The 17902-nt window shown below is 37.8% G+C and overlaps 1 protein-coding gene across 1 annotated transcript in view; it reads right to left on the bottom strand.

Annotated features, from left to right (window-relative positions):
• Window positions 1-17559, bottom strand: part of LOC141442462 (lysyl oxidase homolog 2-like) — a gene marked incomplete at its 5' end in the record, with an annotated part of 32113 nt that extends 14554 nt beyond the window's left edge. The window contains 4 exon segments of the mRNA XM_074107468.1: window positions 4293-4444; window positions 12256-12487; window positions 16504-16745; window positions 17419-17559. Of these exon segments, the coding sequence (XP_073963569.1) occupies window positions 4293-4444; window positions 12256-12487; window positions 16504-16745; window positions 17419-17559 (767 nt within the window).
• Window positions 17560-17902: the final 343 nt, after the last annotated feature.

Raw genomic sequence — 17902 nt, 5'->3', positions numbered from 1 at the left:
AGGTTAAATTCAGCGATCACCGGTGATGGCTGGCGGTTAAAGACTTCACTTATAATTGCACAATTGAGTTTAATATTATTCGTCAACAATTAATTCATCATCATCATCCCAGCCTATATACGTCCCACTGCTGGGCACAGGCCTCCTCTCAGAACACGAGGGCCATAGTTCCCACGCGGGCCCAGTGCGGATTGGGAACTTCGCACGCACCATTGAATCTCTTCGCGGGTTTGAGCAGGTTTCCTCACGATGTTTTCCTTCACCCCAAAGCTCGTGGTAAATTTCAAATGTAATTCCACATTTAATTCAACAATTAATTCAAATTAGGTAAAATAAAGCTTTTTCAAAGTAGATACTAAAGGTTGAAGTTTATAAAAACACACGAAAACTGGACAACGGTTAAAAAAAAAGCAATAAAAACTATTCCACGCCTATATTAAATGTAGTTGAGTAGAATCACTGACTCGAATGATTGCTAGCAAAAACTCTAAAATAATACTGAGGAATTTTTGGAGTGTAAGAACAAAAGTTTCAAAAGATGAAAAACCGCTGCGTATTAGTAACAACTGAAATAATACCTAGCAGGTTTAATCTGAATGCCTTTTACAAGCTTTTATTTCTATGTTTAGGGATCGTTTGCTTTAGAAATTGAAAAAAGGGGCCTTTTAAAAAGCCCTCATAAAACCAGACAAGTGTGTGTTAAAATCGGGTGGAAAATATCCCACTAGATAGATAATAATTTGGTACTGCCAACACACAATCAAGATAAGACAGGTACAGTTACAAAATATTAGTTTAAACTTAAAAGTAAACATTTAATATAGTTTGTGTGCTACAGTACAAAACGGCCATGGTTCAGTGGTCAACAGTCAACATTGCTCGAAGGAGCAAAACACTGATTTTACGCCACAATCCAGACGACCGAGAACAAATATCTCTACTGATCTAATAATAAATATAAAAAAAAAACAAAAAAAAAACAGCCACCCGATACTACCCTAGAGTCCCTAGACATAGTCAAAATACCACAAACGGAACTTATCACGCTAAAACACACGAGTACCTAATATTACCTCGACGTTTGGTTGATACCGAACTGGTTATAGTTTTTTTTTTACATTAATAAGTGCTTGTGAGGTATACAGTGTGTGGCCCAGAACCGGGGATAATATTAAAAAAGAGGCTCTATAGGTCACCGGTAATTGGTTCATCGTGGTCCCACTTAAAGAAAATCAAAACTTAACTTTATTTTTTTCTATTAAACTTAATCGTGAAATCAATGTACGCCATCCTAGAACCCAGCTGACGTCACCTGTCACGCTACAAATTGCAAACATTTTACTTAACATTGTTTCTTCGAATAAACTTTAAATAATAAACTTCGAAGAAACTGGGCCACACGCTGTATACCTCACAAGCACTTATTAATGTCAAAAAAAAAACTATAACCAGTTCGGTATCAACCAAACGTCGAGGTAATATTAGGTACTCGTATAAAAAAAATATAATTATTTTTAAAAGTCGCTGAACTAATGTTGTTGAGTTTGACGAGTACGAACTACGTTTTAATTATTTGCCCGTGTTACAGGCCACACCCGGTATAACACCTAGCTTAAATTGAATAAAGATCTTTTGACTTTGCCTTTTCTGTTTTTATAACTAAGTACTAAGGTACTTAATTAATGAAGTCTAGACACTCTCCAAGAAACGAATCACTTTCATTTCAAAATTACACATATATTCAGAAGAAAATAAGAGCTTCGAGTGCTTGCGTTTTATCGGCAAAATGAAAATCACAAATGTTATTTAGTTATTACTTTAGTAAGTTAGTTATGTTAGTTTTGTTAAATTGTATTGGTGTTTACCTTCATTTTACTTCAAGTTCCACTTCGCGTCTACTAGGTATTGCGGATATGTATGATAATCTTTTAAATAGCATAGTGCACTCCAAGGCCCCAAGATACAGGCTCTGCCTAGTTTGGGGTCTGCCAGATATTACTTTGTATGTTGCTGATGTGTATTATTTTGGAAATAAATTATTATTATTATTATTATTATTATTAGTGTTTTTTTTTTCAAAGTAAACGCTTTATAATCGAAAACAACCATAAAACACACACATGTATAGTGTATAGATAATGTCACGAGTGTTGAAGTGAATGATTACACACACAGCTACAAAAAGAACTGATTGCACAAAGGGAGAATGAATGAAATGAATGAGTAAATGTCAAAATCCTTCTGTCACATGCCATTGCATGTTGTAGCTGTGTGTGTAATCACTAATCATTCACTTCAACTCTCGTGGAACTACCTAAAGTACAATTCAATAGAATCTGTCAATTTTCTACATATTTAAGACACCCTATCGTGGGCACACTTGATTATATATGTCCCTGTTGTTGCAATTATCATCTAAAAGGAATCAAAAAGAATAATAGTCACATCACAAAGCCTTAGGCAGCCCGGTGTTTATATTAGTAGGCTGGAAGTGTCTACAGGATTGTCAGATTCTATTGAATTGGAGTGTGCACACTCGCATGAAAACAGTAAAACATACACAGTGCTGAATTGTATTTACTTTAAAAAATATGTGCAGTTGCAGTGCAGCAGTGCAGTAACGAGGTTTGATTATGATAGATGGTCTCGATCTTTTGGGATAAGATTTGTTTTGGAAATTTTTATACCAAAAATATTGTTTACCGGTCATGAAGAATGGCAAAACAACAATGTTTTCATCCATCGACACCAGGCCCTTGAAGTGCAAAATACGAACTTCGTCTCTTGCCGTCCCGCTAACGCTTATTTTATTCAATACGAGAGTGAGAGGGAGACGGTACGATACGAATTTCGATTTAAGAATTTCGTACTATTCCCCAGAGCAATGAACCCTGCGTTAATTCCAGTTGGCTTGACTTAATACGACAGATGCGGGAAAATAACAAATAAGTAGCCACAAAATAACAAGTTAAGGTGTTTGCTAAGTTTGTTCTGCGAGATTCAAAGGCGAAACCCTTATTGGAACATTTTACTGTCCGTGTGTCCGTCCGTCTGCCAAGACTTTTTTAATTTTATTTTAATCGGTTTACGCGAAGGGATAATACACAGACAGCAGAGTTACTTTCGCAGTAACAGGATTAAATAACATTAAATAAAATTAGCATCAGGTACAGTCACCTGCATTAATAACTGCCACAGCTGAGCGTGCATAAATATCTGATACGTCCTACCGGCCCCAGAAATAGAGTCGTATTAGATATTTATGTACGCTTTGTTCTGTCAGATATTGGTGCTGCTGACTGTACAAGGCCCTAATTAATCACTGAAATCTGAAAGTAGTTTCTTCAGAATTGAGAGTGGTGAATATAAGTTAGTTATTTATAGTTATATAGACCACCACAGATATTCAACAGTAACTATTATAACTTATAAGAATAGAATAGAATAGAATTGAATTGATTTATTTGGTGTTAAAAAAGTTTCTACATGAACTCAAGCACCAAAATGGGTACCACTCAGCAAATACCGATGTCTGAATTTCCTCAGTCATGGCGCTGGTTTTCAGGGCAACCAAGGATACAACAGAATAATTATAAAGCTAGGCTAGACTAAACATGTGGAGAGAGATGACACAGGTAAATTAAAAGCGCAACAAAATAGTAGCAACTTGGCATTATACAGATCAATCAGGTTTCCAACGTCACGCAACGTCATACGAAGTGCAAGATTTGCATGAATAAAGTGAATGAGTGCCTAAAACTTAGTGGGTGCACACGTTGTCTTAGGTATTGGAAATTTGAATGTCGATTAAATACTTTTTAATTTGAATTTTGAAGGATAATAAGCATGAACAGTCTCTAATAGGCTGTGGCAAGTTATTCCAACACCTCGTGGCGGCGTATCGGAAGCTGCCTCGAAAAGCCGACGTACTACCTCACACAATTATGTCGCTGGGCACCTCGCAATTTTCGTGTCGAGAATTCTAATTTATTATACAAATACGAGGGTTGCTTGGTGTTAATGATTCCAAAAATCAGTGAAGAAAAATGTGAGGCACCCCTGGCGGCCATATTTAATAATTTGTTTTATTCAAAAACGAAGTGATGTGGGAACGGCAAGGCACATTAAAACAATAACGTGCACACGCATTTTGAATGCATTATAACAGTTCAATTAGTAATAGAGACGCTTTGGTTTTACTGTTAAGTTTCTATTACAAAATAAATATATAAATTAATAATAAATACAACCGAATTCATTAACTCCTCCTTCTTTTAGTCGGTTAAAAATACCTCGTATGCGCTCCGGCTGAGACAATTCTCCTCCATGGCACATTGTAGCAGGAACATCGGGACATCCTGTAGATGGGCTGTCCTTTCTATGGCCACAGTATCGAGGGAAAGGTCAGCCAAACGGTCTGTGCAAACTACTGCTGCTACGTGACCTTAAACAGATAATAACTGGGATAGTGCCCTTAAAAAAATCGAATTATTTTGTAAATTAAATTATCAGAAAATATAAAACATTACACACTTATTTTTAGGGTTCCGTACCTAAAGGGTGCCAACGGAACCCTATTAGTACTGATACTCCGCTGTCCGTCCGTCCGTCCGTCTGTCACAGGGCTCTATCTCTTGAGCCGTAATAGCTAGACACTTGAAATTTTCACAGATTATGTATTACTGTGGCCGCTATAATAACAAATACTAAAAACAGAATAAAATACATAGATATTTAAGGGGGCGTCCATATCCCGTCACGGTGTGACGTCACCCTACACGCCCAAAGTTTTCTAATAATCCAACTCACCAACGAAATATATATTATTTTACCCTGAAATTTACCCAATTGGGATTGTTTTAAAGCTGTGGTGGCCTAGTGGTTTGACCTCATGCCAGATCAGATGCCAGGATCAAACGGTTCAAACCCCGGCTCGCGCCTCGTTTTTCGAAATTCATGTGCGAAATTACATTTGAAATTTACCACGAGCTTTACGGTGAATGAGAACATCGTGAGGAAAGCTGCGCAAACCTGCGAAGCAATTCAATGGTGTGTGTGAAGTTCCCGATTCGCACTGGGCCCGCGTGGGAACTACACGCGTGGGTATATAGGCTGTTATGATGATGATGAAGGATTGTTTTTTTTTGTGTGTGTGAGTGTGAGCAAATTTTAATGCAACTTTAGTGAAATTCGCGATGTAATTTTTGATAATTCGCATCTCGCCATAAGTACCGCTATTTAAATTCAATTACCTGGGCTAATGGCTTACGCGTACGAAGTACCTACACATGCTAACTTAAATCAAATAAAAGCCTGTAGGTAAAAACTACATTACCAACCATTAGCCAAATTAGAATAGTTGAAACCTCCGACATTGTCATTTCAAATTTCAATATCTTAAACGGGTGAACCGATTTTGATGAAACATAATAATAAAAAACTCGCTGTCATATAAAAATAACAGTATTGAGCCTATATTTACCTTTTCGACTGTAATTAAAGTTGTTTTGATCGGCTGTTTACTACGAAAGGTACGAATTATTAACCACATCTAACGCGTGCCTGTGGTTCTCTTTACAAAGGTATTCTTGGTATAATTATTGTAACTCTATTGGTTTAGTTTAAGCTTTTGTATGAACCGCCTACATCAACCCCAGAACGGCCGTAGGTGGACAGGGGTGTGATGTCGGAGGAGAACGGGGTGACCAGAAATCAAGGTTGGGTTAATCCAGTTGTATGAGTATACGAGTATATAGGTATAACATATTAGTCATAATTACGGGTGGTCTTCACGTGGATGGTGTCGAATGACAATCTCATGTTATATCCCTTATATGGTAGACATTCCTCCGTACATGGTATGTGCCCTATTATTAATCTGATATTTGATACTTTATTTCAATGTTATGTTATATACCTACTTAAGTACTCTATACACTACAGGGAAACATAGTAATATTATTATGTTTTGAGAAGGTTCTGAACTTCTAAACGGATCTCTACGTAAATACGTTGTTTAAAACAAAGTCGCTTCCAGCCTATATCTCTGCATGTATAATGTTGAATGGAAAAACGTACTTACCTACCTACCGTTTTTGTGCTAGAAGCAAACAAAAACGGCCAAGAACAGGTCGGACACGCCCAAAATAGGGTTACGTAGCCATTACGAAAAAATCAAGTAATATTTTTCTAAGGATTTCGTATTTTATACGGAATCTTTCAAGTTTAGGTATATTTTATAAATTATGGACATTTGCAATTACTACTAGTAGCTACTATTACTTAAACTACTATAGTAAATACATACTTAAATACATATTACATGAACATTTTCAAAATTTTCGAACCAGGACCCAATCGTAGTCAGTTTCTTAAAAACGTATATTTAATATATGCTATTTACTCTTTTAACTACTAATGAAAATTTTCACTTTAAAGTTGAATATTTCACAAACAAATCACTGAATCGAAAATTGTCTTAACAATTCCGTAATGGTTTTAAAATACCTATCCAAAGATACCCCACACTATTGGGTTAGATGAGAAACCCCCCCCTTTTACGTCTATGGGAGGTACCCTAAAAAAAAATTTTATTATTTTTTTATTGTACCATTTTGTCGGCATAGTTTACATATATATCCGTGCAAAATTACAGCTTTCTAGCATTGATAGTCCCTGAGCAAGCCGCGGACGGACAGACAGACAGACGTTATGGCGAAACTATAAGGATTCCGTGTTTGCCATTTTGGCTCCGGTACCCTAACAAGAGCATAAATTCCTCAAAGCGCTTTAAAGATCTTATCTGATTGGCCTACTACTTTATTCTACTAATCAAGATTATTTGATACCATGTTGAGGGAGTTGTGAAAAAATAAATACTTAATCCGCCATTTTGTGGTTGCGGCCATCTTGGATTTAATTATAATAATAAAGAATAGATTGTATTACATTTTATGTTATTAACAATTAAGGCATTGTTACCAAATATCAGATGAATCTGTCACAAGAAGGGAGTGGAATTTCAATTACTAAATTTGACATAACAAAGAGAGGGTCTATTGCATAACGTTTCTGATACTCACGATCACAATCAAAATATAAATCTGTCATTTGATTGTGATCGCGAATGTCAGAAACGATAGACAATACGGCGTCAAGTCAGTCTAAAAAATCGTTTAATAAAAAAACAAACTTTCTTTCCCGACGGTAACTTACATTACTCATTGTCACCCATCTGTAACAACGTAAATCAAGAAAAGTATGCGAAAATCTTACTAACGATTCTCGCTTCATCCAGTTGCCAAGATACCCTCATGCCATAAGTCACTTCAGGGAACCCATCAGTGGTAACGGCTGCGACACATTCTGTGAAAGCATTTGTCTTTTACCCGAGTCTATATAGCTTCACATAAGATTTTAAGGAGACATCGGCCGATTTGGTTTTGGTTTCGGCTAATTTCGGTACCTAGTGGTATCGGCTATAATTTTGGCAGTGTGAAAACAAGTTTCTTGTCGTGTGTCGCACGTCATCCCGTTGAATTTGTATGAGTCATGTGATTTTATTTAGTACGAACTAATTAATTGGCTAATAATAGGCCTTGACATTTTCTGAAAATGCCGATTCAGGTTAGGATCCCCTGACCACACACGCGACAAGTGTAGGTACTCGCCCCCACATGAGTAAATGGGTAAAATGTAATTCGTAAAATGAGATATAGTTTTCTATGTTCATATTTACATGACTTACAATTACTTCCACTGATAGTTAGATCCCTCTCAAGTAATATCCGACTACACGATAACGGCGACCGTTAGGAATTACATGCCCTTCACGCTTATATACAATAGGGAGCTCAGTTCATTCAATTAGCACTAGTATTCTGTGTTGCTTATGAAGTCTTATCTTAGAAACTTGGTTTTGATTGATAACTGAAAAACGTGCTGTTCCGGTTTTCGAATCGGATGGAACCTTTTTTTTCGTAGGAGTCGTAAGCTTCGATTAAGGGATCTAATATGAGAATGGGCAGTAGTGCTCTCCATTGTCAGCAACGAACTCCAGACTAGATCTGCGGTGTGGAAGGCAAGGATCATCATACTATTGACCCAAAAAAGTAGTCAGGAAGGTTTACTACTGAGCCTCATCAGACCACTCTCACTCAGTTAAGAGAGAGTGACTTAGAATATGTACACAATAGGGATTCTAAAATGTTAAAAAAAAAATCGGCTGGAACTGAAACCGAGCTCGATTTGGTTTCGGTATCGGCTATATTGTTTAGGTCGCACACTAATTTTAAGTGTAGTTGTATGATACGGTTAACTGAGAACATGAATAGGAACTCAGTTAAGTTAATACCACTAACATATTTAAGTATGACGATACTATAAGGCTCCACCATCCACCAGAGCTGAGGTCGCTAACCGGTGCGCGGGGAAAACTCATCAGTGGGATTACTTTATTTTTCCAACTTTATTTACCTTCCATGTGTGCGTGTGTGTGTGTGTGTGTGTGTGTTTGTTACTCCTTTACGGATTTGGATGAAATTTAGATCGTACGAAGCTGCGAACGTCTGGAATAACATAGATAGGCTACATTATACCGATATTCCTACTACCTAATTTAGGAATTTCAACCGCTGTTTTTAGAGTCATGAATGGCGTTTAGTGCAATGTCAATGAAGACCACGATATAATTTTAGGGAATTCTAATGGGAATTTAGATAAAAATCGGAATTCAATTCAATTATCGAATCTAATGGTTTAGGCGTGCGAAGCCATGTGTAAAGTCTAGTACAAATAAGTCTAAGTTGTAATAGGCATTTCTCATGAAAAATTACTTAACACGTAAGCCGAGATTAATTAGAGAGCCGGTACAGGATTGTACTATGTCAATTATGAAGATGAAAATCGAATTAGGTTCCGCCAAGTATTTCGCACGTAAAATTTTAAAGGCCATAACCACCACGGGTGAGGCATTAGCGTTTTCACGCTGCGTGGTTTAGATAATGAAACCTTACGGAGTCGACATAATGAGGCCTTATTGTCTAACTCACTTGGGATCATAATCGTTTTTATCTCTTCTGTCACACGGTGTAAGACGAGAGTAGAAAGGGATGGTGAATGCGATCGCGAACGTCAGCGCCACCTATGGGTTCAATGGATACCAGTGTCCGTATTGTATAACGCACTTGGAATCACTATGGTTTTCACCACTTCTTTCTATCACACGGTAGTATAAGACGAGCAGCCACTTGACAATCCAATGATAGCATGGTATCCGAAACCAAAATGCTTCAACCCGTCCGTGGATAGTTTAGTGTCATAAAGTTTAAAAGGTATTTTGTGCACTAATCTTATATTACATGCTATTATTTTATAAATAGTATTTAAATGAGTAAACATTAATTTACGGCAAAGTATTATTTCTTTATTCAAAACCTTGTTGTTGGTTCGTCCGTCGATAAAAAAACCCGGAAGATGGAGGTATAGTGGTCGCGCACTCCAAGACAATAACACCGAAAGCTTACGTATGATTTTTTTTTGTGTAGTTGTATCTTGTTTTCAGTCTGTGGCAATAATTAATGTTTTTTTTTAAATCCGTTAGAGCTGGTTCCGAAATCCAGGTAATTAATCAATAAACAAGAATTACTTCGAGTCGAGCCGAGTCGCTTTGCTCCTAAGAAGAAGGGCTATGGATTAGCCCGAAACATGTAGAGCTAAACTCGATTTAAGACGTGAGTTATCCGGGACAGTTATCATTAAATAAGAATCACTTCCTTAAAGATATAAGATAATAGATAAAAACCTAGGTCTTAGGGAAAAAAAAATTGTAATTTGTCTGCCAGCGTACCTAACAAGTACTTCTTGAACTTAAACAGGTACTTAGACATAGATAGTTTCATGCTTGTAAATGTGCTGAGGGTGTCTGAGAAAAACTGAGGGTTCACAGTGCGTGTGGTGACTTACACTTATGTGCTTTTTTGACACGAAAATAACTTCTCCGGTTGGGTTAATACTCTAAGCGCAACAGCCGTTACGTAGATTTTAAGGTTTTAGAACAGCTGAAATTACGGTGCTAAAGTGCTAAAGCTGACTATGCATTAAAACAAGCAGTTTAGGCCGTAAAGTGGAAGTGCGGGCGGTTCAAGAAAGCGCTCGGCATATGGGCTATGGAGAGAGCTAACTAAAGTCATCGACATAGCTGTAAAAGTCTGCAACTTGAAGTGGAAATGGGCGGGTTGTATCGCTCGAAGAACAGATAACGGTTGGGGGAGAAAAGTCCTGGAGCGAGTACGAACCGGAAGACGAAGCGTTGGCAGGCCTTCCACTAGGTTGACTGACGGCATTGTGAGAGTCGGCAACCGGTGGATGCAAGTGGCGAGTTGTTCATTGTTCTAAGGGGGAGGCTTTTGTTCAGCAGTGGACGTCTTCCGGCTGATGATACTAAGGGTATGTATGCTTTTTCAGAAAGAAACCGGAGACGTCTAAAACTTACCTAGGGATCACGTTGATTGTTTTTTGTTACCTTTTCACGTCTTAACCGCTGAACCGATTTCGATGAAATTCGGTGTACAGATATTTAGAGTCCCGAGAAAATTGCATAGTTGCCGTGGGATAGTTATCGTTATAGTATATCGTTAATAATATTTGTAGGATAAAACTAAACTGCGCCGACAGCATCTCAATACCATTAACCCTAATCAAGCAGTTTGATCTATTTACACGTTCTGAAGTAAGGTAGGTATAGTAACGCCAATGGGCGTCTACAAATTGACAGGCACTTGTTTACTGGACAATTTTAAAGGGAAACGTTTTATATCGTTTTTTGTAAAATTCGGAATAAGTTTGGTGTGAAAATCGAATTTTATATTTTATACATGTTTTTTTTTTAGTAAATTATTGAATCAGGCGTCCATATCAATGGCGCATTCACTGCCACCTGACTTGACTTGACTGACCACAGGTGCCACCGACGCACATGTGCGTTCAAAATGTATGAATAATTATGACAGCGGCACTGGAGGAAAGTTCTAAAAACGCATATATGCGTGGGTGGAGAATTACTTCGTTCACCCGCGACTTTATGACACCTATATCTAATGTATGTTTGTGTGCCCAACTAATGTGTATGTATTTGGTAGTGGGTTTGTGGTCGTAGTTTGGCCACTGCTCGAGTGGGGCGTATATAAGCTGGGACGAATTGATGAGTATCATAATCTGTAGTGTGTAAAAGTTTTCTAAAAAGCGAAGAAAAGCGCTCTCTGACCGCGGCAGAGACGAACATCTGGCGATGTCGATTGTGAAAAGAAATATACACGGTATTATTTATCCCTTTTTTTTACTTATTATTTTATTGTAATCTATTTAATTGTTGTGTACTTAAAATTTAATCTATTTCTATTTGTTAATATTATTTACGTATGTATAAGTTCGTGTGTTATATTTGTGTATCATTCCGAGTCACAGACGGTTTTGACAGAAAATCAGCGTTGCGGCGTCTAACGCCACAGGATAATGCTGAGTCAGCGGCCGTTTCACTTTTTGCGGGACACATAACATCGTGCATGTATGTTCATGTTTGTTTTTCTGTTTTTTTATTTTGTATTTTTGTTGTTTATTCTTATTTTTAAATTTTGTTGTATTTGTGTGTCTTTGTGAATGAGAATTTAAATGTCTTTTTTCTTTCTTTATATTATATGAATAATATCTTTTTTTTTGCAATTTTATTTTATTTATTCACAACACAATATACAATAATAATAATAATTATGATAGGAAGCAAAATTAATAAAAACTACATAAATATACCTAACTATAAAAAGAAAACACCATCTAAGAGGCCCTCCTGCGGCATATACCCCAACACACTGGCGGGCAGTCTCTGTACAGTCAGAGAAATTCGCTGGGAGAGGTAAGCGCTCTGGGGTCTCCTAATAATATCTTGTATATTTCCTATCATTCATGAAATTCATGTGCGGAATTAACTTTGAAATTTACCACGAGCTTTACGGTGAAGGAAAACATCGTGAGGGTTTCCTCACGATGTTTGCACAAACCTGCGAAGCAATTCAATGGTGTGTGTGAAGTTCCCAATCCGCACTGGGCCCACGTGGGAACTACTGCCCAAGCCCTCGCATTCTGAGGGGAGGCCTGTGCCCTGCAGTGGGACGTATATAGGCTGGGATGATGATGATGATGATGATGATATTTCCTATCAAATAAAAAAAATATTATTAGTTGTATATGTATAAAACTTACCAATATCTCCAGGGCACGTAACATCCCCTAAGTCCTGATGGTCACACATGAACAGATTGGTCTCGTTCCCTCGGCAATCGACCCCGCTGAGTATGACCTTGGAGCTGCCGAAGACGTTGGTCTGCAAGGCTTGTGCTGCATACCCCAGGGCCAGGTGGCGGCAGACCGCGATAGCTTCATAGAGAGTCCAGCCGTCAGGGCATATACTGCCCCATTTTTCTTGGTGGTATATCTTAAAAAGAAATATAATAGAAATGGCAATATAAATACAAGAACCAAGCCAAGGGAAACTTTACAAAATAACGGAATTTTTCATAAGGAAAATTTCGGAAGCTTTCACAATTTTCTATGGGGATTGAAACTTTGCCTTTCTTAAATTTAAATTTCCAATAAATAGGAATTTCTAGAACTTCCCGAGTACTTTTCCTACTTTTGGAAACTTTTCGCAACTTTGCACATCTGCAAATAAAACAGAATGACTCTTTATCGAAAAGCCGTGGTGGCCTAGTGGTTTGACCTATCGCCTCTCAAGCCCCTGTTCGTGGGTTCAAACCCCGGCCCGCATCTGTGAGTTTTTCGAAATTCATGTGCGAAATTACATTTGAAATTTACCACGAGCTTTACGGCGAAGGAAAACATCGTGAGGAAACCTGTACACACCTGTGAAGTAATTCAATGATATGTGTGAATTTCCCAATTAGCACTGGGCCCGCGTGGAAGCTACGGCCCAAGCTCTCTCATTCTGAGAGGAAGCCTGTGCCCAGCAGTGGGACGTAAACAGGCTGGGATGAAGACTCTTTATTGACATCAGAGAGTACTACAGTAAGCAATACAGAAAATAGGTACATAGAGTAAAATTTACAAGCTAGTATATGAAAATAAACTTAAAAGAAAATAAACAAGATTTTGTTAAAAGGCTCGTTGACTGTACCTGCATTATCATTCAAACTGTCCGTTCCAAGTATAAGTCATTAACCATTAAAAAGTTTCGTCCCGCGGAAATGATTTCTGTCCTACCACCAGCAACGAGATTAATATATTTGTCACCGTACTGGATAATTAACCTTTAACTGTGCCTTTAAGTACTTATCTACAAAGCGTATTATGATTAAGGGGCTGTTTCACCATCCATTGATTAGTGTTAACTGGCGGTTAGTTGTGATGGCGTTGTAGGTGCGCCTCCTGAGGCTTCGATGATTAAATGAAAAGGGATTTAGAGGCACACGAACGTATAATAAAGATTATCAAAAAGGAAAGTATTTACAATGGAATATTAAACTAGGGAAAAGGAAGGATATGAGTTTAGCGCAATGGATAGAGTTCTGTTCAGGACCGCGTCGCCGGAAGGAATGTCGCTCCGCTTCTCGACTGGCCTTCTGGGCAATTAAAATTAACTCAAATACGCCGCGCAGTTCCACGCGCCGGTGTGCAGATGTTTACAGTATTGCCAACACGTGGAACCGACTGCGGCTAGCGGGGTAATAGCTTATCTGGACGCTACAGCGTCTCTATTTATTTTTGTTCGAATAGACGGAGACGGCATCACATTTAACCGTCAGTTAACACTAATCAATGGATGGTGAAACAGGCCCTTAGTTTTATTCAATGGTTATTTTTCAGTGTCCTTAGTTTCAATGGAATATAATAATTTAATACTCCAACCCCCTGTTTCATCCATTGATTAAATTTATTTGACGGATAAATGTGATGCCGTCTCTGTTTGTTTTGTTCGAATAGACGGCACCACATTTACCCATCAAATAAAATTAATCCATGATTTGTGAAACAGCCCCTAAGTCAAAGAAAACTTATTTTTATTTTTGATTAAAAAAAAAATACTGCGCGTGAATCGAAACGGTTGAATATAGTCACTACTTTGAAAAAATCTCGTATCTAAAATCATTATGTCAACAAAATTGAACCTTGACGTACTTAATGTCCATAAGGTCCACTCGGAAAAATGATCTACTTTGAGATACGAGTTTTTTTAAAGTAGTGACGATATGCCAAAAAACCGTGCCACATTTTTGGAAAATAAAATAAATCGAATACCTCTCAAACCAGAGTTCAACAAGAGAACAGCCTTAGCAATTTTCATTATAGTTCTAACATCATTATTATTGTTTTGTTATATTAAAGGTAATCAAGAGATATTAAAAAAATATCAAATATCATGTCTTATATAATAATACAAAACTAATATAACTTACTTCTTAGAATATGACTGACTAAAGGAATATTAAGAAACATATTATCCTTGCTCAAGAAAGTCTAATGGAATGTTTCGCAGAAAACGTAACGTAATTCCCTGGCCTGTTTATAGATCTTTATTATTCTGGTAATACATTGAACCCTATTCTGCCCACATATTTGCTGCCAATATATTAAATGTGCGATCCTGCCCGTGGATTCAAACCCGAGCTCGCCTCTGAGTTTTTTGAAATTCATGTGTAGGTAAAATTACATTTGAAATTTACCACGAAGTTCACGGTGAAGGAGAACATTGTGAGGTAACCTGTATAAACCTGCGAAGCAATTCAATGGTGTTTGTGAAGTTCCCAATCCGCACTGGTCCCGCGTGGGAACTACGGCCTAAGTCGATTCTAAGAAGCCCTGCCCAGCAGTGGGACTTAATGTTAGCTCTGATCTTGCAGATACTTTACATTGTCTTCCTTTACATATTTACAGTTTTGATACTTAAAAATAACTATTTAAATACAATTTGACAACTCCTGAATTTGTCTTAATATATATATTATACAAAATATAGACATACAAAATGTTTAGCGAAGGGCACCCATAAATCAGTTGAAAACTATGCCAGTGATTGTACTTACTTTCTCTGTACAAAAACATATTTCTCTATGCTAGCAAACGCGCTACAAAAGTATTCACATCGCTGTAAATCTGTCAATCCTGTGATAACCTTTATAACTTTGTTATTTGTAAAGATAGCTTAAAATTGTTTCTCTATTCGATAACAGGCATAAAAGTTTTAATTTATAATACATAAAAAAAAGTACAAGTTTCCGAAACTTTTTCTAACTAGCTGACTGTTCCTGTAAAGTCAACCAATCCACATTAAAATTCCGTAGGGAGTCCTAATGTCGGTAAATTATTGACTTCATTTGTTGCGTTAATCCAATCCACTAAAACTTTGGTTGCATGATTTAAGATAACTTGCGTTATATAAACGAAAATAAAATTAATAAAGCATCATATAACAGTTTAATTAGTGTAAATACAAACAAACGAACAAAAAGCTCGTACTTATGGACACCATGGCAACGGAAAACTATACTTATATAGTTACTTACATACATAAAAACATATTAAACCTAACAAACGAACTAAACAAAATTCGTATTATCGCATAAATATCGGCAACGCGCTGTGATTACCCGCGACCTAAGCTTCGTAGTGAGGTTCATCTAACCCACTCGGCCATCCGGTCGATATCTAAGATGGTTATTAAAAAGATCCAGTTGGGTGTGCCTACTTAACACCAGACTTCTTTTAAGACCTTTGCCGCAAAGAAGAAATTAAATTTCATCACAGTGTGAAGCTAGGTCGAATTGCCTCTATTAAACAGCGCACCTTGTACCTTAATACCAGCTTTTGCAGCTAGCTTTGCGCCCCTAGAAATTGGATTTATTCTAGTGCACAGAGTACGAAGAATAGTAGCTAGCTATTCTAGAGGAACGCACGCGTCGACATGGCGTCAAGACCGACGAAAAGGTGCCGTAAAAAATAACCAGATATAAACGTAATTTAGTAAAAGGTATTAAGAAGAAAAATTGTGTCGGATGCTATGAAAAACTCAGAACCTTTTTAACAAGTCGCCTTGTGACAGAAAAGTAGAAAAAATTATAACTAAATGTGTGGAATGTAAAAAAAAACTTCTGTTTGCAAGGGTTCAATGAAATACATTAAAGTTTTTCATCTTCTATCATGTTTTCTCTTACCATAAAACTTAATTACAAGTATCGTTTTTTTTTTCATCTTAAATATGCACAAAACTTCCCTTATTCTGTTCCCGTATTCAGACCCTGTATTTTATTATAGTTGTAAATTTAAAACAAAACAAGCTCTTGCCTGTAGGCTCATGTCATTAAATCATCATTTTTAATATACATTAATATTTTTACATGACGCCAAAAAAAAGGATGTAAGTTCCTTAAACGTTAGATACAGGGTTTAATAAGCCATGTACCGCCACGATGACAGTTTTACATTCAAAAAGCATACCTCCACCCTCCCCTCTCGATTATTCTTCCCTCCAGCCAGCCGCAAACTAGCACCATTATCCAAAGCACTTAGTAGTGAACTCTTAGCCGGTTTCATCACAGTGAGTGGGTTGACTCCATACTGACATATGGCACCTGCAGCTTCCGAGGCTTCGCAGTCGGAGGTACCCCAGCCACTGAAGATGCACTGGGATAAGGATGTCTCAGTTCCTTCACAGACAACGTCATCCATCCAGAATTTTCCTGGAGAATTATATAATAATAAATAATAATATCACGGGAAAATTCACACCAATTGACGTGGTAGTAGTAGTAGTGAAATGGTTGTAAGTCATGTTGGAACGGGAACAGTCATCGTTAGAGTGGCTAGGAAGAACTGGATGCAAAAGGCACAAGACCAAATGGAATGGTGCGCATTAGACCTACACCTACACTCAACATTGCGTAGACAGCTTTAGGTTATGGAGCTCTGTGTCAGTTTTCCAGATCCCGCAGGGTAGATATCTCTATGGATTCAATCCCCATTTAATTCCCTTTCTCAAACATAAAGTATGCGTACATGTATGCGTGTTATAGCACACACTAAAACTAACTATCGCCGCGGAGTTAAAGTAGCAGATACATCTAAAACTGTATCTCTCAAGTAATGAAACATGTCGCCGGCAATTTAGCGATGATTTTTTTGTCGCTAAAGCATTCACCAACGCAGAAAAGTGGTACGCTTCGTAATCAGCGTTGAAACTGTGAATCCCCTACCATCACCAACTCCTTTCTGACACAAGTTTCCGAGAAGCCGGCAAAGTATCCACCCGTATCTCGTCAGCATTCTTTCGTTAGTCTTCCTGAACGTCATTCTATGGATAACTGAGGAATAGAATTCTTGTTCTTTAGTATAATCTGGACGCTTCTGACTTACTAGTAGCTTCCCCGTATTTTGAACCATGGGTCGCGACACCACTTCTGTTAAAGGTACTGCAAACCACCTGGGCCGCTGCATTGTCCCAGGAGTCGTCGCAGACCGCCCCCCATCGGCCTCCGTGGAAGATGTAGACGTTACCTGAAAGTAGGGAAGTGATAATGAAACAAAACTGCATAACTCACGTCTTAAATCGTGCGGAGAGAGTGGCGGTGGTGGCCCGCAGTGTGTATTTTGCAGCAGCTGCCGTGGCGTGTTCTCCAGGAGGAAGGGCTACAAAACATGTCCAGCTAAACTCGATTTAAAACGTGACTTGTCCGGTTTTAGTTCACTATAAGTGAGTTCTCGCGGCTATGTTCAGAGGACTAAGAGCTTCTTAAAAATGTAGTTTTGATAAAGTAGTTAATAATTTGATACCGAAATGAGCTTTGACTTTTTCCGTACAATATTCTCTCGCGTTCTACTTTGCATTGTTCTCTAGATA

The sequence above is a fragment of the Choristoneura fumiferana genome, chromosome 25 (assembly GCF_025370935.1).
Source record: "Choristoneura fumiferana chromosome 25, NRCan_CFum_1, whole genome shotgun sequence".
In the NCBI taxonomy this organism is placed as follows: Eukaryota; Metazoa; Arthropoda; class Insecta; order Lepidoptera; family Tortricidae; genus Choristoneura; species Choristoneura fumiferana.
The sequence above is the reverse complement of the archived record's forward strand: the minus strand, read 5'-3'. Positions and strand labels throughout refer to the sequence as shown.